At 31.8% G+C, this 19047-nt stretch overlaps 1 protein-coding gene across 1 annotated transcript; it reads left to right on the top strand.

The window, feature by feature from the left end:
• The first annotated feature begins 3953 nt into the window (after window positions 1-3953).
• LOC135128300 (forkhead box protein F1-like) lies at window positions 3954-18826 on the top strand. Its single transcript, XM_064055210.1, has 3 exons — window positions 3954-4606; window positions 9791-10337; window positions 18291-18826. The coding sequence occupies exons 1-3, from the start codon at window positions 4220-4222 to the stop codon at window positions 18449-18451; spliced, it is 1095 nt and encodes a 364-aa protein (XP_063911280.1). The 5' UTR covers window positions 3954-4219; the 3' UTR covers window positions 18452-18826.
• Window positions 18827-19047: the final 221 nt, after the last annotated feature.

Below are 19047 nucleotides of genomic sequence, written 5' to 3'. Positions count from 1 at the left end.
ATTGATTTTTCCAGAATCAATAAAATTAAAACTGCATATTTTGAAAACCTTGATCCGGAACCATTAATACATAACGCTGTTTTTTCGAAACAAGAGCTATTTCTCAGATTTTTTTAGGATTTTTAGACAACTTTTCGAAAATTACCCAAAGACATTTTCGTTAAGATTCAGTTTGTACAAGTTCCTCATTTCCTCGAAAATTTTCCCAAAATCAATAAAATGAAAAATAAAAATTTTCGAAATTAAAAGTCACCTTAAAACCGAATTTTTCAAAAAATTTTATCCAGACTCATTAACAGTTTACGTTTTTTCCAATCAGCTCATTGAGGTCCGTTTCTCAGAATTTTTTGAGAATTTTTAGGAAATTTGTTGTTTTTCGAATCAGCTCGTCGAGATCTACTTCCCAGAATTTTTTGAGGATTTTTAGGCAACTTTTCAAAAATCATTTTTTTTTAACCATTTTTAGAGCACCTTCCGAAAATTACCCCAACACATTTTCGTAAAGATTTCAGCTTGTAGAAGTTATTTTCGGCTTCATTTCTTCGAAAATTTCAACAAATTTTCCAGAATCAATAAAATTGAAAAACGAAAATTTTCTAGATAAAAAAATGATTTTCAAACTGAATTTTTCGAAAAATCTGGTCCAGAATCATTAACACTTTACGTTTTTCGAAGCAGCTCGTCGGAGTCCATTTCTCAGAATTTTTTGAGAATTTTTAGGAAATTTTCAGAAATCACAATTTTTCAAAAATTCATTTTTTGCCCGTTTTCCTAGCAGCTATTGAAAATTACCAAAGACATTTTCTGGTAGATTTCAATTTATAGAAGCTATTTTCGATTTCATTTCTTGCAAAAATTCAAACAATTTTTCCAGAATTAATTAAATTAAAATAAGAATTTTATAGAGATTAAAAAAACTGAATCAGTATATTTTGAAAACCTTGGTTTGGAATTATTAATACGTTATGTTTTTTCGAATCAGCTCGTCGAGATCTATTTCCCAGAATTTTTTGAGGATTTTTAGGCAACTTTTCAAAGATCTCGAGTCTTCAAAAATCATTTTTTTTAACCATTTTTAGAGAACCTTTCGAAAATTACTGGAACATATTTTCGTAAAGATTTCAGCTTGCAGAAGTTATTTTCGGCTTCATTTCTTCGAAAATGTCAACAAATTTTCCAGAATCAATAAAATTGAAAAACGAAAATTTTCGAAATAAAAATGATTTTCAAACTGAATTTTTCGAAAAATCTGTTCCAGAATCATTAACAGTACGTTTTTCGAAGCAGCTCAGCGGAGTCCATTTCCCAGAATTTTTTGAGAATTTTTAGGAAATTTTTCAGATCACAATTTTTCAAAAATTCATTTTTTGTCCGTTTTTCTAGCAGCTTTTGAAAATTACCAAAGACATTTTCTTATAGATTTCAATTTATAGAAGTTATGTTCGATTTCATTTCTTAGAAAATTCCAACAATTTTTCCAGAAAGAAAGCTGAAATTAAAATATCAATTTTAGAGATGAAAAAAACTGAAACCGTATATTTTGAAAACCTTGGTTTGAAATTATTAACGCGTTATGTAGCTCGTCGAGATCTACTTCCCAGAATTTTTTGAGGATTTTTAGGCAACTATTCAAAGATCTCGAGTCTTCAAAAATCATTTTTTTTAACCATTTTTAAGAACCTTTCGAAAATTACCTGAACACATTTTCGTAAAGATTTCGGCTTGTACAAGTTATTTTCGGCTTCATTTCTTCGAAAATTTCAACAAATTTTCCAGAATCAATAAAATTGAAAAATGAAAATTTTTGAGATAAAAAAATTGAAACCGTACCTATATTTTGAAAACCTTGATTTGTAATTATTAATACGTTATGTTTTTTCGAATCAGCTCGTCAAGATATATCTATAATACTTCTCACAATTTTTTGAGGATTTCTAGGTAACTCCAAACATCTCAATTGTTCAAAAATCATTTTTTTCCATTTTTAGAGCACCCTTCGAAAATCATACCCAAAGACATTTTCGTAAACATATCAACTTGTAGAAGTTATTTTCAGCTTCATTTCTTCGAAAATTTCAATAAATTTTCCAGAATCAATAAAATTGAAACATGACAATTTTCAAGACAAAAAATGATTTTCAAACCGAATTTTTCGAAAAATCTTGTCCAGAATCATTAACACTTTACGTTTTTCGAAGCAGCTCGTCGGAGTCCATTTCTCAGAATTTTTTGAGAATTTTTAGTAAATTTTTCAGATCATAATTTTTCAAAAATTCATTTTTTGCCGCTTTTCTAGCAGTTTATGAAAATTACCAAAAACATTTTCTGATAGACTTCAATTTATAGAAGATATTTTCGATTTCATTTCTTAGAAAATTGAAACAATTTTTCCAGAATCAATTAAATTAAAATAACAATTTTTGAGATAAAAAAATTGAAACCGTACCTATATTTTGAAAACCTTGATTTGTAATTATTAATTCGTTATGTTTTTTCGAATCAGCTCGTCGAGATATATCTATAATACTTCTCACAATTTTTTGAGGATTTTTAGGTAACCTTTCAAACATCTCAATTGTTCAAAAATCATTTTTTTCCATTTTTAGAGCACCCTTCGAAAATCATACCCAAAGACATTTTCGTAAACATATCAACTTGTAGAAGTTATTTTCAGCTTCATTTCTTCGAAAATTTCAATAAATTTTCCAGAATCAATAAAATTGAAAGATGAAAATTTTCGAGATAAAAAATGATTTTCAAACCGAATTTTTCGAAAAATCTGGTCCAGAATCATTAACACTTTACGTTTTTCGAAACAGCTCGTCGGGGTTCATTTCCTAATTGTTTTTGAGAATTTTCAGGCAATGTTTAAAAAATCTCTGTAGAAGCTATTTTCAATTTTTCGAAAATTCTAACACTTTTTCTGGAATTGATAAAATGAGAAATGAAAACTTTCGAGATTAAAATAACAATAATAAATTTATCGAATTTTTCAAAACTTTGTTTGAGACCCATTAACAATTTATGTTTTTCGATCAAGTCAACTTTCCATATTTTTTGAGAATTTTTTGGTAATTTGTCAAAAAAAATCTACGTATTTTTTACAGATTTCGAACAGAATTATGATAATCTTTAGAGACACAATGAAAACTGAAGAGGTAATTTTTAACAAATACATATATAAATCAACGTTTTGAAGAGTTAAGAATAGTTAAAAAAATCTTGAAAAAACTTAACAAAAATATAAAACGACCATACAGTGAAAATAAGAAAATGAGAAACTAGAAGACAACTAAAAGAGAACTAAAATAATTTTTTAAACAATGGCGATAGTGGTAACAGATGTCACTAAATATAAATTTAGTGTTAAAAATTGCATATAATTTGCTTCCAAATAACAAGTTAATAGTACTTTTATTTTAAAGAAAAGCACTGCGAAAGCTTACTTTTCTGGTTACTTTAACATGCTTGCTATTGCACGCTACAACACTGTTATATACTAAGGTCACGCCACCATATATGTATACAGTGATAGTTCGTTACAAGTTTAGTTTTTAAAGTCGCAGCTTCAAGAATTTCCTCTAAGTACGTCTACATCCTTTCCCGAAGCTTTATTTTAAGCGTCTATTTCGCAAATTCGATGACGACACCAGTGCAAACTGTGACTAATAACCCAGTGGGTGCAACACTGCCATGTGGCGCTTCGGCACCCCGGAGTCGAAATTCGTGTTCCGAGTCGTTTTCGCGGCTTCCCGTGCCAGCACAGCGCGAATCACTCGCAAGCCACCCCCATCTCCGTCCCGGAAACGGCGTCCACAACCTCCTTGCACAGCACTGCATCGAAAATAAAAACCGTCGTCTCCACGAGCGCGTGTTGCGGGGCTCGGTGGGGACATCCCACACCCAACACATGCACCGCTCCCGCGCGACTTAGTCCGACTCCGGTCCGCTCGAAAGACGTGCACTCCGCCGCCGGCAGCATCGCCATTCCGCGGTTTCGACCACCAGAGCCCGACTGGCCGCGCACCATTTAATATCACTGAAATTTACGGCCCCGACATTTGTATATAAAACCAGTAAATTGTGTACGATTTCGTCGCGTGTTTGTATATAAACTGTGTATACAATATTTGTGTATACAACTCGTTACGAGTATCAAATGTTTGTAATATAAAGACGGAGATTAAATTGTTTAGCTTAGCGCGTAAATGTTTAAAGTATGATGAATAAGGAGCAGTTGTCTGAAGTGAGCGCTTCCAGCGGCCAGGTCGCGCCGCCGATCCACCAGGGGATCAACATCCAGCAGCATCTGCACCACCTCCACCTGCACCAGAACCACGCCAGCGTGATCCTGCCCAACGAGGCGGGGCAGCAGCAGCATGTGGCCCCGGAGAGCACGGCGCCGGACCTGGACGCGAAGCCCTCGAGCTCGGACAAGAAGTCCGGGATCCGGAGGCAGGAGAAACCGCCGTATTCGTACATCGCGCTCATCGTGATGGCCATCCAGCACTCGCCGACGAAGAGGCTGACGCTGAGCGAAATCTACTCCTTCCTGCAGCAGAGGTTCCCGTTCTTCCGGGGCTCCTACCAGGGATGGAAAAATTCGGTAGGTTGGCGGCGACGAGTGAAACGGTGTAGTGTAATTAAGTGTAATTAGCATTCGTTCATGTTTTTCTTAGTTTTTCTAAAGCAAAATCTGGCAAAAGTCCCTTTATCTCACGGCGTGTTTTAACACATTTATCGTATGTGTTCGAAAGGTTGCGTTAGTTACATACATATGGTACTAAAAAAAAATTATTACTTTACAGGGTGATAAAGTTTGGTTTTCCGCCATGGGAAGCTCCAAATTCATATCTGTATTTTCGTTGCTTCAGTTTCATAAAAAATATTTTCCCTAAAATTTAAAAATTTCTAGAGATTTCTATAAAAAAATACCTTATTTGATGTTATTTTAATTATATTCTATTGCTGAATTTGATATCTCAATTTAATGGTACAGATGAAACCATACAAATTTTGCTCATTCCTTTCATAATCATCAGTTATTATTTGCTAATATTATTACGGAATCAACGAGTTTATGCGATAATTTAATTAACTCTTAGTTTTATGAAAGGAATCAAGAAGTTCTATTTATAAATAAGATTTCAGATAACGTAATCAAGACTGGGTTTTAGGACCGCACTTATTGACGCTTTATACAGCCGATACCTCTAACACGTGATCGGACACTATACTCTTCAAGTTCTGTTTTTTTTTTTTCAAAATTTCGTAATATTGAAAGAACAGATCGTAAGAATGCGACCAAAATTTTGTCAAAGTGTTTTACAAAAAAATAAAATCTGAAATTTAATTTAAAACGGCAAATATTTATGGCAAAAACACTTGGTACTAAAAGTTCTTTAAATTTATTGTGCACTTAACCTTATTTTATTTTGTTTTATTCATTGAACTAAAGTAAGGTACTTGGTGCGTTAAGTGACGCTTACACTGCTACAGGTTGGCCAAGACAGCCTGGGAAATAGTAAATCAAATAGTGTTTGTCTTATTTTGGAACTTTGTCAAGCACCAACGTTGCAAAAAAACATGTTTAGCCTTCTCGATTCGTTGTTTATCTCGATTTGCATTTTTAAGAAAACATTAAATTTTTAGAATGATTGGTCTCCCGTTTCCGTCTGTCTGCTTTTCAGTGTTGCTTTTAATATAATTTTCGAAACTGAGAGCATCCAAATTTTATGAAATCGCTATTGATAATGTTAAAGTGCTAACGTAAAGGCCGGTGGTCCGATCAAATCAAGAATTATTCGCCCCATTTTCTCGAAATTTTACTTATCCAAACTAATATCCAGAACTTTTTGAGAAGACAAAATCATTTGTATTCGTTAGAATGTAGGCACATACTTCAGGGGCGAGGAAAGTTCTGTCTAAATAATTTTAGATCAATTTTTAAAAACGTTTTCGCCTCAGAAAAATATTCATTCTACACAAAATAAGCAAAATATTTTGACTCCATACTTGTGGTTTATCAATGCATTTATTATTTTTATACAGGGTGAAATAGAAAATAAGTCATGAACTAAAGTTGTACAGTTCTCTGAGGACTATACCATAAAAAAAAATTTAACTATTCGTATTGATATGTTTTAAGGCGTAAAATACAAGATAGTTTTTTAAATGAAACACCCTATATTTTTACATATTTTGAACATTTTTGAAATTTGTTTAGCAATGGAAGGGTTCACAAAAAAATCACAATACTAAAAGAGTTATTTTTAAAGTCTGTCTGATAATATTTTGTGGAATGATAAATAAAGGTACGTGGTTTGTTGTGGTATCAACTAAGTCTTATTTCAATATACAGAGTGATTAAAAAAAAATCTAAAACTACAATTTTTAAGTATCGATATTTCACTAGTATTTTTTGTCCTCGTTCTTCTTATATGTCGATGCGTCTCTTAAAAAAGTACTAAATCAACTTTAAATATAGAAAGAGAACAAAAAACACAATAAGATGTAATACTAAAATATAGGGTGTTCTATTTGAAAAAACGGACACATAGATATTTGAAAATTGTGTTATTTAAAACATTTTTATAAACACTCTGTATACGAATCTTTAATCTCATTTATACCACAATAAAGCGCATACTTTTCTTTATCTCTCCACAAAATATGGTAACACGGATTTTAAAAATAAGCCTTCTGTGATTGTTTTGTGAACGCTTCAATTGTTAAATAAATTCAAAGAGAACAAAAATACAATAAGATGTAATACTAAAATATAGGGTGTTCTATTTGAAAAAACGGACACATAGATATTTGAAAATTGTATTATTTAAAACATTTTTATAAACACTCTGTATATGAATCTTTAATCTCGTTTACACCACAATAAAGCGCATACTTTTCTTTATCTCTCCACAAAATATATTAACACAGATTTTGAAAATAAGCCTTCTGTGATTTTTTTGTGAACGCTGCCATTGCTAAAAAATTTCATAGGAACAAAAAATACAATAAGATGTAATACTAAAATATAGGGTGTTCTATTTGAAAAAACGGACACATCGATATTTGAAAATTGTATTATTTAAAACATTTTTTATTAACACTCTGTATATGAATCTTTAATCTCGTTTATACCACAATAAAGCGCATAGTTTTCTTTATCTCTCCACAAAATATGGTAACACAGATTTTAAAAATAAGCCTTCTGTGATTTTTTTGTGAACGCTTCCATTGCTAAAAAATTTCAAAGAGAACAAAAAATACAATAAGATGTAATACTAAAATATAGGGTGTCCTATTTGAAAAAACGGACACATCGATATTTGAAAATTGTATTATTTAAAACATTTTTATAAACACTCTGTATATGAATCTTTAATCTCGTTTATACCACAATAAAGCGCATACTTTTCTTTATCTCTCCACAAAATATGGTAACACAGATTTTGAAAATAAGCCTTCTGAGATTTTTTTGTGAACGCTTCCATTGCTAAAAAATTTCAAAGAGAACAAAAAATACAATAAGATGTAATACTAAAATATAGGGTGTTCTATTTGAATAAACGGACACATCGATATTTGAAAATTGTATTATTTAAAACATTTTTATAAACACTCTGTATATGAATCTTTAATCTCATTTATACCACAATAAAGCGCATAGTTTTCTTTATCTCTCCACAAAATATGGTAACACAGATTTTAAAAATAAGCCTTCTGTGATTTTTTGTTAACGCTTCCATTGCTAAAAAGTTTCGAGAAAATTTGAATAACGTGGAATCATAACTTCAAAAATAAATTAAGGTCAATCAAAATATGTAAAGATATATAGGGTGTTTCATTGAAAAAAAAAAAAAAAAACTAAAAAGCGAAACATCGAAATCTCGAAAAATCGTGAAATCGAAAAATCGAACTACCAAAAAATAGAAGAATCTAAATTTAAAAAGAAAAATCTAAAATTTGAAAATGGGACAAATTGGAAAATAACAAAATGGACGCACTGAAAAATCGGGACATCGAAACATGAAAAAATCCAAAATTTGAAGAATCAAAAATGTAAAAAATCTGGAAATCAAAGAGAAAAATCGAAAAATTGAATCGAAATATCAAAAAATTCCTAAACTGAATTATTGAAAAATTAATAAACAAATCAATAAATTGAAAAAATTGAAAAAAACTAAGAAAAATTGAAGAACCGAAAAAGACTGTAAAATCCTAAAAGTCAAAAATCGAGGAATTGAGAATTCGAAAATTTGAAAAAATTAAAAAACGAGAAAATCAAAAACCTGAAAAACCCTTAAAAATAGCATATTATGTATATACTTTTTTTATATTTCTAATAATTAACGAAATATGGAGGAACGCGCGACATGAAGACACCCTGTAATTACTTATACAGGGTGACTAAAAAAAAAATAATGAATAAGCTGGTCTATTTTATTGATCAAGAACGGCTGACTCTATTTTTCTGAAAATTTTGTACGAGTATCTTTAGCCAATTTTTTAAATAAAATCTGTACATGCTCGCTGCGCTCGCATTCTAAATATTCTTTTTTTGAAGTTTATTCTTAAAATTTTGACGAAAGTGTCTTAACTTGTCTGGATTCAACTGTAATAACAAATCTCTAGATTTAAAAATACACACTTTAATAATCGTAATTTTTTGTTAATAATAATATAGCTACTCAGGGACAACCGTGAACTTTTTTTAATAATACCCGAACACGCTCGCTGCGCTCGCATTCTAAGCGTTCTTTTTTTACAATTTAGTTTCATAAAAGTGATTAAAACAGAATCTCAGTAAAGCTATGTAGGTTTTGTAGTTAATACTAATAAATCTTTAAACTTATTACTTTTAAAAAACAAATATTTAAAGGGCGAGCGTAGCGAGCATGCACAGGTTGCTGGGATCTCCGAATTTTCATTTTCAAGATTCATTTTTCTTAGACTCTAAAAAATTCTCTCAATAATAATAATAAAGCATTTACGAATGAACGGTCAACTAGGCTACTTAGTTTTTGTTATAATAGTTCTCGATATTTCCGCATGAAGGTAGAAATTAAAGGCGAGCGCAGCGAGCAAATTCAGGATATTTCAGTCCCATAGACATTAGTAATTACAATCTTTAAACTCATATTTTTAACGAACAACGCATCGCTGCGCTCGCATTTTAAACTGCAATGAGCCCATCTAAGTTGATCGAATCTTATTTTTATGTCAATGCCAAAATTGGTCTTATTTTAGCGGTTATTAGCCCCGCCCACCCACCCTCTCTTTTCTTGGAAGGTATGTCATTTGCCAAAATCAGTTTTATCTTAGCAAATACTAGCCCCGCCCACCCACCCTCTCTTTTCTTAGAAGGTATCTCATTTGCCAAAATCAGTCTTATCTTGGCAGCTACTAGCCCCGCCCACCCACCCTTGTTTTCTTAGGGGGTATGTTATTTGCCAAAATTAGGTTTTTCTTAGCAAGAGTTGATGACTAATTTTTACAAAAAATGATCAAAATTTGGAAACATTACGAGTTAATTTATAAATGTCTTATTATTATTTTTTTTTGGTTTATTTATTAATCAAAAATAACAGTTTATTTTTTTGGGACCCCCGAAACCTCCCGGTATAGCTCCCAACAAGAAAATTGAAAAAAAAAAAAATTCAAAAATGTAAATTATCTTTTGAAATTGCATATAGTCTCTAAACTTAAAACAACGGCGTCTGCAGAATTTTAAATTAACACAACTTCGAAATTCAAACTTTGAATCAAATGTGGTTTTTTCCCCCAGGTCCGACACAACCTCTCCCTCAACGAGTGCTTCATCAAGCTACCCAAGGGCCTGGGCCGGCCCGGCAAGGGCCACTACTGGACCATCGACCCCGCCAGCGAGTTCATGTTCGAGGAGGGCTCGTTCCGGCGCCGCCCCCGCGGCTTCCGCCGGAAATGCCAGGCCATGAAGCCCCAGTACCACCCGGGCAACTTCTTCGGCAACAACATGACCGGCATGGTCAACCAGCCCGCCGCCTACGAGCACCAGACTCTCGTCCAGCCCCAGGAGTACTCCACGTGCTCGTACAACACCTCCTCGCCGCAGGTGTCGTCTGTCTCCGGCACCCACTACTCCAACTACGACTACCCCGTCTACCAGCAGCAGTGCGACCGGGACTGGAGCTCGTCGGCGCTGCTGCCGCCGTACCCGGACGCCGCCATCTCCAGCTCGTACATCAAGGCGCCGATCAGTCCCATGGGGGAGAACCAGGAGACGCCGCCGCCGGTCATCGCCGACACGTACAATTATCAGTATGGGGGGATTTCGACGTCGTCTGCAGATAATTGTAAGTTGCTGTGTTGGTCGTTGGTTTGATGTAGCTAGTATTTTATTTAAAATTTGTGATACCTAATGTTTAGATAAACAGTTTATGAAGCGTCCGACTGAGTTTGTTATTGTTAAAGTGTAACGTCAAAATAAAGCGGCGGTTCGATATCTTATTCGTAAATCTCGCACTGACAACATTAAATTAGAAGTAGAATCAGTAAACACAAATTAGATACAGTATTGTTTTATTTTTAGCCAAAATAAAAATTGCCCAATTTGTATATTTGTGTATTTTTTTTTCGTATTTCATTAAGTTAAAAAATTAAATAAAGACCACACGATTCTTAATTAATTTTTCAAAAAAAAATTGTTTGAAACTAAGTCAAAATTAGGTGTTTTAAATTTTTTATTGTTTTTTGATATTTTTCTGCATTATAATATTTTTTTTTGGTGCACATTTAGAAAAACAATCAAAAGAACCTGAATAATTGAAACAATTTTCAATTTTCAAACAATTTTTCGAAAATCATTTTGAAATAAATTTAATTTGCGTCTCAGTTAAGTTTGCCTGGAATTGTGAAACTTACACAGAAGCTGACATTTTGTCTATAGGAAGAATTTTAAAAATTAGAGAAAATAATTTGACGTAATTTAAATAAAAGAAGGAAGAGCTTCACTGTTTAAATTTAGTCTGCACGCATTTTAAAATCCCAATATTTATTCTTATCGGTGCTGTGACCGCACAAACCCGATAACAAAAGTGCGAACAGATACCTCGTGCCAGCACGTCAAAAAGGCGCCTCACCCTTCCACTTTCGCCGTCCCTGATGGCGCTTGTGCCTATTTTCTTAGTAACAGGAGCTAGACGTTTTACAAGGCAGATGACAAGGCTTTGACATTGCTGGCAAACGCATGTGCGTCGCGTTGTGGGTGGGCTCAAACCGTGCCAAAATATTTGGAAGCCGGGCCTAGTATCACTGGTCTTAATTTATTGTCTCTATCCCCGACTTATAACCCTTTAAAACCCATCACCAGGTTTACGATAGAACCCGGATGTCGCAATCTGGGGAAAATGCCGATGTCCGGCCAGCGCAACATCTGGATCTTCGTCGACCACAATTTGGTCGTAATTAATGTTGACATTTTAGATGGACGGAGTTTGAAGGATCAGCGTGAAGTCTGGAATGTTTTTGCTCGTGCTGGCCTTGGTTGAGTCAGATCGTAAAGTTTTACTAGTCGAGAGGAGATTTTTAGGTGGATAATAGCGACTGTGGATGTTTGTGCTGCATTTTTCGAACAAATTAGTTAATTTACCATGTGACATTGGTACAAGATCTAAAAGAAGAAGACTTTCCCAGAAGAATACAATTTTGCAATTTTACGCAACATCAACTAGAGTTGGACAGGAATTTTTTATTCAAAGTTTTGTTCAGCGATGAATCAAGATTTGGCAATAACGGGGTTGTTAATCGGCACAACTGTCACTATTACTCCCAAAATAACCTACACTGGATCAGAACAGCTCATTTTCAAAATGTTTATTCCATAAATGTGTAGACAGATTACGTAATTGGCCCATACTTCTTCGAAGACAACTTAACAGGACACAAATATCGACAATTTTTCGAAAATGATTTTCCGGGGTTATTAGAAAATGTTCCTCTCAACCTCCGACAAGAGCTGTGGTTTCAGCAGGACGGGGCACCACCTCATTATCACAGAGTCGTTAGGGACTATCTTGATAGACGTTTGCAACTAAGTGGATTGGCAGAGGCAGTGTGAATGCATGGCCCCCTCGTAGTCCCGACTAACACCTTTAGATTTCTTCCTCTGGGGGGTTGTAAAAGAACAAGTTTACCAAAGTCCTATTCGTAATTATGAAGATTTAAAAACCAGAATTAGGAATGCATGTGTTGCAATAACTCCTGAAACACTTGCCAGCGTCCGGTTGTCTTGCTTAAATCCCATCGAAATGTGTGTAAATTTATTTAATTGTCCAATTTATTTGTTACTTTTCTTTGAATTAATATGTTGGTGTTTTTTTAATATTTGATTTGTGAAATTTTGATTGACGTCTTTCAGAAACAGTGACAACTAGTAATAAGAGGACCTACGTTGATCCTAAAAACGTATGTGTTTATTTTGGAATCTAGCAATAACTGAGAGTATGTTGTGTTGCATTGAAAATTGGTCAGGGTCCCGTTATTATAATACACACCCTGTATACTGAAACTGAACTTTTGGAAAAGTTGTTTAAAAACCTATAAAATAAATCTAGGATATTGATCTGGACAAGCTGAATCGAAAAATATAGCGTCTTTATTGTTCCGGAGTAAGATTTTAGAAATATCCACTTTGAAAGTATTTTTCCAGAATTTAAAAACTGCCGCATTTCAAAAGAGATATTCTGGAAAAACAACAAGCATTTTCCAAGAACTGAAGCGAAAAATAAGTTCCGGAGGACAAAATCTAAAAAAGAATCAAAAGAGGCCGAAAATTTCATTTTTGAAAAATTGATCTTTTGAAAAAGTTGCCTAAAAAGCGACAAAATAAATCTGAAATGGACTTCAATATGCTGAATCGAAAAACATACTGTTTATATGGTTCCGGAGCGAGATTTTCGAAATATTCCGCTTGAAAGTAAATTTTTTTAAATCCTTGAAACCGCGATATTTTAAAAGAGGAATTTTGCAAAAATGGTAGAAATTTTCGAAAACTGAAGCCGAAAGTAACTTCTAGGGATCGAAATTTACAAAAAATCCCTTTGGGTAACTTTCTAAGGTGGTGACGAAAGTCAAAAATGTCGTAAGGAAATTTAAAACTTCAGCTGTTGGAAAAGTTGCCTAAAAAATACTAAAAATCCAAAAAAAATCTGGGATGTACCTAGATTTCGACTTCTTGATTCGAAAATATAGCGTTTATCGTTCGGATGCAAGATTTTTGAAATATTTGATTTGAAAGACAAAACCTTTGGAAACACAAAAAATTGGCGTATTTCATTTGGCGATTTTGGTAAAATCCTAGAAAGTGAACCAGAAAATAACTGGAAGTAGAAATCTACAGAAAAAGTCTCATTTATCGAGTACCGAACAATTCCTAAAAGTGCACTAAAAAATCTTGAATATAGATTTCGATGTAGTGATTCGAAAAAATTAGCCTATGTGCGGTTTCTGAGCAAGATTTTCACAATATTCAATTTGGAAATACAATTTTTTTTCAATCCTTAAAATTGTCATATTTCAGAAGAGGGATCTGAAAAGATGATACAAATTTTCGAAGGACTAAAGCTGAAAATAACTTCCGGATATCTAAAATAATGTAACAAAAAAGTATTCTAAAAATACACAAAATATTCGGGAATGTAGATCTCGACGTACGTATTGATCCGAAAAATATAGCACATATTTGGTATAAGGGTTTTGCAGTTAAGCTCCGCCCCCTTGGCTCACGACGAATTAGAAAAGATCATTACAATTGAAACAGGGTGGGTGGGTGGGGCTACTTTTGCTCGACACATCGAAAAATCCAGAAGTCAAAAATGGAAAAGTCGAAGAACAGAAATATTGAAAAATCCCAAAACTGAAATTTCCAAAAACTGAGAATCTAGAGAATCGAAAAATTGAGATATCAAAAAATTAAAAAAGTGAAGTTGAAATTGAAAAATCAAAAACCTGCAAAATCGCAAATTGAAAAATTGATTGTGATTGTATGTGTAATTATTGCAACATCAAGGTAGAAGTCCTTATGAGAACATACTAATTTTCGCTATTTCGTTTATTAAGTTATTTTAGATTGCACACCAAATATAATAGATAAATTAATAAACAGATAGATTGGTATTTTACGTAACGTTTTGTTTTCTTTGAGATCTACATTTATTTTATAATTTTATTTAATCAGCGATCCTAATCTTTATTTTAGGAATATTATTTTTGCAGTTTTTGTCCAAAAATAAACGAAATGTTTTTCTGTTAAGGTTCTTAAAAATCGAAGTCGAAATATCAAAAATTGGGGAATCGAAAACACAAAAAACTGAAAGGCGGAAAATTCCAAGCATAGAATTTCGAAACGAAAATTTGAAAAATCGAGCAACTGAAAATTTAAAAACTCAGAAATTCAAAAACCGAAAAGTTGAAAAATTGGAGATTCGAAAAAACGAAACCAAAAATGGAAAAATGCAAAAATCTTAAAGTCCCCGATCGACACACTGAAATATTTGATAATTGTAAAATCGAAAATAGAAACAAATTGAAAAATTTAAGTCGAAAAATCGGAAAAGCCAAAAATCGAACATTTGATGTATCAAAAACCGAGATATATAGAGTCGAAGAATCGAGAACTTAAAATATTTGAGAATTGCAAAACCGAAAACACCAAAAATCGAAAGATCGAATAATCTAAATTTCCACAAATCGAGATACTGAAAAATCGGAAAGTCGAAAAATTTAAATAACGAAAAATCGAATTACCGAAAAGTTAGTCGCTTTTTAGGCAACTTTTTCAATAGATCAATTTTTCAATAATGAAATTTTCTGCCTTTTTGATTCTATTTTAGATTTTGTCCTCTGGAATTTATTTTTCACTTCAGTTCTTCGAAAATGCCTGTTGTTTTTCCAGAATCTCTCTTCTGAAATGCGACAGGTTTTAAATTCTGGAAAAATACTTTCAATCTGGATATTTCGAAAATTTTACTCCGGAACAATAAAGATTCAGCTTCGAAAAATCGAGAACTTAAAATATTTGAAAATTGCAAAACCGAAAACACCAAAAATCCAGAAACTGAAAAGTCGAACAACTCAAAAATCGAAATATTGAAACGTCGAAAAATCCAGAAATTTAAATATTTAAAAAGATTAGTAGACGAATTTACTATTTTAGACATCTTTAAGTTGCTTGTTGCCGGAAAAAAAAAACAAAATATAACCCCGCCCACCCACCCCGTCTCAATTGTGATGATCTTTTTTTAATCGTTGCGAGCCAAGGGGGCGGAGCTTAAACTTCTCTACGAGAAATATAAATATGCTTTTGCATATCGTGTTATTAAAAAAATACTATGTAAATATATTAAGAAAAAAATAAACCCAAAGATAAAACTAAATAGTAATGAAGTTTTCATTCGTTGGCAGAACCAGGGGCGGAGCCTTATTGCAAAATCCATATTTTCTCACAAAATTTACCATTTTAAACGTGCTTTGAGTTTCTAAGAATAAAAAGATCATCATAATTGAGATGGGGTGGGTGGGCGGGGTTTATATTTTGCCTTTTTTCTTAATATACGCAGTATTCCTTGAACAACACGATACTCAAAAACACGTTTTTAATTTCTTGAACAGAAATAAGTATTTTGCAGTTAAGCTCCGCCCTCTTGGTTCACGGCGAATAAAAAAATTCATCACGATTGCGACAGGGCGGGTGGGCGGGCTTACATTTTGCCTTTTTGTTTTAATATGTGTAGATTTCTTTTCATAACATGAAACTTAAAATATGTTTAAAATGGAAAATTTGTATAAGGAAATATGGATTTTGCAATTGGGCTCCGCCCGATAATTGCAAAATCCATATTTCCTTGCAAAAATGTACCATTTAGACACATTTTAAGTTTCTTGTTGCCGAAATAAGTTTCCACATATTAAGAAAGCTCTTCCATATTTCAATTTTTCAAATGTTTCGATCCCATAATCTTTCGATTTTTCGACTTCCCGGTTTTAGATTTTCTGTTTTCAATTGTCGTTTTTTCAATTTTCGATTTTTAAGTTTTAGATTTTGAAGTTTTTCGATATTTTAATTTTCAATATTTAAAATTTTAGATTTTTCGATATCTCGATTTTTCATTTCAGTTCTTCGATATTTCCGTTTTTCGTGTTTTCGAATTTTTCAAATGTTCTGATTTCTTAATCTATCGATTTTCCGACTTCCCGGTTTTAGATTTTCTGTTTTTCAATTGTCGTTTTCTTTCATTTTTCAGTTTTGGGATTTTTCAATATTTCGATTCTTCGACTTTTCGATTTTTGACTCCTGGATTTTTCGATGTGTTGATTATTTTACTTTTTCGATTTTTAAATTTTTCGATGTTTAAATTTAAGTTTTTTTAATTTTTAAAATTTTAGATTTTTCGATTTCTAGATTTTTCAGTTCAGTTCTTCGATATTTGAATTTTTTAAGTTTTCGAATTTTTCAAATGTTTCGATTTCTTAATCTTTTGATTTTTCGACTTCCCGGTTTTAGATTTTCTGTTTATCATTTATTAAAAATCGTAAAACTGCAAAATTACAAAATTGAAATTTCCAGAATGGCAAACTCGAAAAACTTCAGAATCGTACAATTAAAACATAAATACGCTAAAAAATTGGGAAACTGAAAAATCGGATAACTGAAATTAAATATGTAATTGAGAAATTTAAAAATTTTCGGATCGAAAAAATGGTAAATTTGAAACATCAACCACGAAAAATGCAAAATTTAAAAATGGAAAAATCTGGAGAGTGCAAAATGACAAAAATTGAAAAATCGAGAATTTCGAGGATCTGATAATTAAAAATCAAACTGAAAAATCAAAAAACTGCAAAATTACAAAATTGAAAAATTGATTAAATGAAAAATCAAAAACTTGAAAGATTGAAAGTCGAAATTCTGAAAAACTAAAAGACAAAAAATGAAAAATATGGAGCGATTGACAAATCTAAAATTGAGTAGTTGAAAAATCAAAAATTGAATTCAAAAACGAAATATAATAAAGAAGGGAGAATTGCAAATTTGAACGAATAGTTAAGACATCCAAAATTTGTAAAACTGTAAAAATTGCAAAATATAAAAATTGAGAAATCGTGAATTTGAAAAATCTTGTAATTGAAAAGTTGATTCATAAAAATCAGCAAAATTACAAAATTGGAATTGAATTATGAAATTGAAAATAGAAATTTTGAAAAATTAGAGATCAAAAAATTGAAACTTTGAAACATCGAAAAATTGGATCCTTTATAGACGAAAAATTTTAAAATAATTAAACCGAAAAATCAAAAACTTGAAAAATTAAAATTGAAATTTTTAGCAATTGAGAATTAAAACATTTAAAAGACTAAAAATTGAGAAATTGAATAATTGTGAAATGGAAAAATTATTAATTTGTGGAAATGAAAAATTGTGAAGTTATAAATTTGAAAAATCGAATAAGGAGAAAATCGAAAAATTGCAAAATCTAAATATTTTGTAATCTAAAAAAAAAAATTCAAGTATCATATAGGTAATTGAAAAAATTCTAAAATTGAAATATCAAATAATTGCAAAAATTGAAAAGTCAAAAGATTCCAAAATCCAAAAATTGAAAAATCGAGAATTTGGAAAATCTTGTAATTGAAAAGTTGATTCATAAAAATCGTCAAAATTACAAAATTGGAATTGAATTATGAAATTGAAAAACTGACAATAGAAATTTTGAAAAATTAGAGATCAAAAAATTGAAACATTGAAAAATTGGATCCTTTATATACGAAAAATTTTAAAATAATTAAACTGAAAAATCAAAAACTTGAAAAATTAAAATTGAAATTTTTAGCAATTGAGAATTAAAACATTTAAAAGACTAAAAATTGAGAAATTGAATAATTGTGAAATCGAAAAATTATTAAATTGTGGAAATGAAAAATTGTGAAGTTATAAATTTGAAAAATCGAATAAGGAGAAAATCGAAGAATTGCAAAATCTAAATATTTTGAAATCTAAAAAAGAAATTCAAATATCATATAGGTAATTGAAAAAATTCTAAAACTGGACCCTATATGGCCTATCCAAGCTTTGAGATTTTTTTTAATTCTTTTAAGAACTTGAAATGGAAGAGTAATGGTGGGACTTGAAAGAGGTTACATTTTTGTACATAATTAATATAAATAGAAATAAATAGAATTCGCTCTTTATTAATTAGCGTTTAAAAATTTTGCCAAGTCTGTTTTATTTACGAATGTTTTCCTTGTTTCAGTGATGCGATCCTCCTCCACCAACAGCATGCAGCCCATCCAGTGCGACCGAAAGCCCTACTTGAGTTCGCCGCCGCCGTCGATTCCATCTTCTCTTCCATCACCACCAGCAGCCAACACAGCGCACTCATTTTATGAACCTTCAGTAAAGTACAGCTTATAAATTCAGTATTTATGGTTTCGTTTAAGTGGACATTTGTACTCGTCGTTCATCCGCCGAGCCAAATCTTTGTCGTTATTTTTCTCTTTCGAGATATGAGCAGACGGACGTTGTTTTTTCAACAAACGCGAACTATGTACGAGTACGTCGAACAGCTTTGGATCGAAAGCAGCTCAAATTTATTTTTACTGTTAGTTCTGTAGGTAGGTGAATCATACTTAATTGTAAATATATTTATTTGTAGGACGTAGTGGTATTTTTAAGACATAGAGTATGCTACTTTGACGTGTAAATACCACCATACAGCTACTTACCAAAAATTGTGTACATAAAACATTATTTTGTAATTTATAGTAAAATAAAAAAAATCCGCTCTGAGGTTTTGTTTGATTTCGACACGGTTTTTGATTAATTAAAGATGCGCATTTAGAAATTATTTTAAATGGATTTTGGCTTTATTGTGTGTTAATTTTTTTTACATTTTTCGTAATTGGATTTTTAGCTTTATGGCGCGTAAATGCGTCGAGCTATTTTAAAAACTTTAATGGATTATTAAAATTTTCAGACATAACTTTTTAGTATTTTAAATATCTTCTACT

This window comes from Zophobas morio, unplaced genomic scaffold (genome assembly GCF_036711695.1).
Source record: "Zophobas morio isolate AGI-343-1 ecotype UQ-CSIRO unplaced genomic scaffold, CSIRO_AGI_Zmor_V1 ptg000012l, whole genome shotgun sequence".
Lineage (NCBI taxonomy): Eukaryota > Metazoa > Arthropoda > Insecta > Coleoptera > Tenebrionidae > Zophobas > Zophobas morio.
This window is presented reverse-complemented; position numbering and strand designations above follow the sequence as displayed.

What these genes read in the sequence shown, in the direction of transcription:
- LOC135128300 (XM_064055210.1), top strand. Translation starts at nt 4,220, where the DNA reads ATGATGAATAAGGAGCAGTTGTCTGAAGTGAGCGCTTCCAGCGGCCAG. An exon ending in ACCAGGGATGGAAAAATTCG is followed by an intron (nt 4,607 to 9,790) that starts GTAGGTTGGCGG and finishes TTTTTCCCCCAG; the next exon opens with GTCCGACACAACCTCTCCCT. An exon ending in GACGTCGTCTGCAGATAATT is followed by an intron (nt 10,338 to 18,290) that starts GTAAGTTGCTGT and finishes TCCTTGTTTCAG; the next exon opens with TGATGCGATCCTCCTCCACC.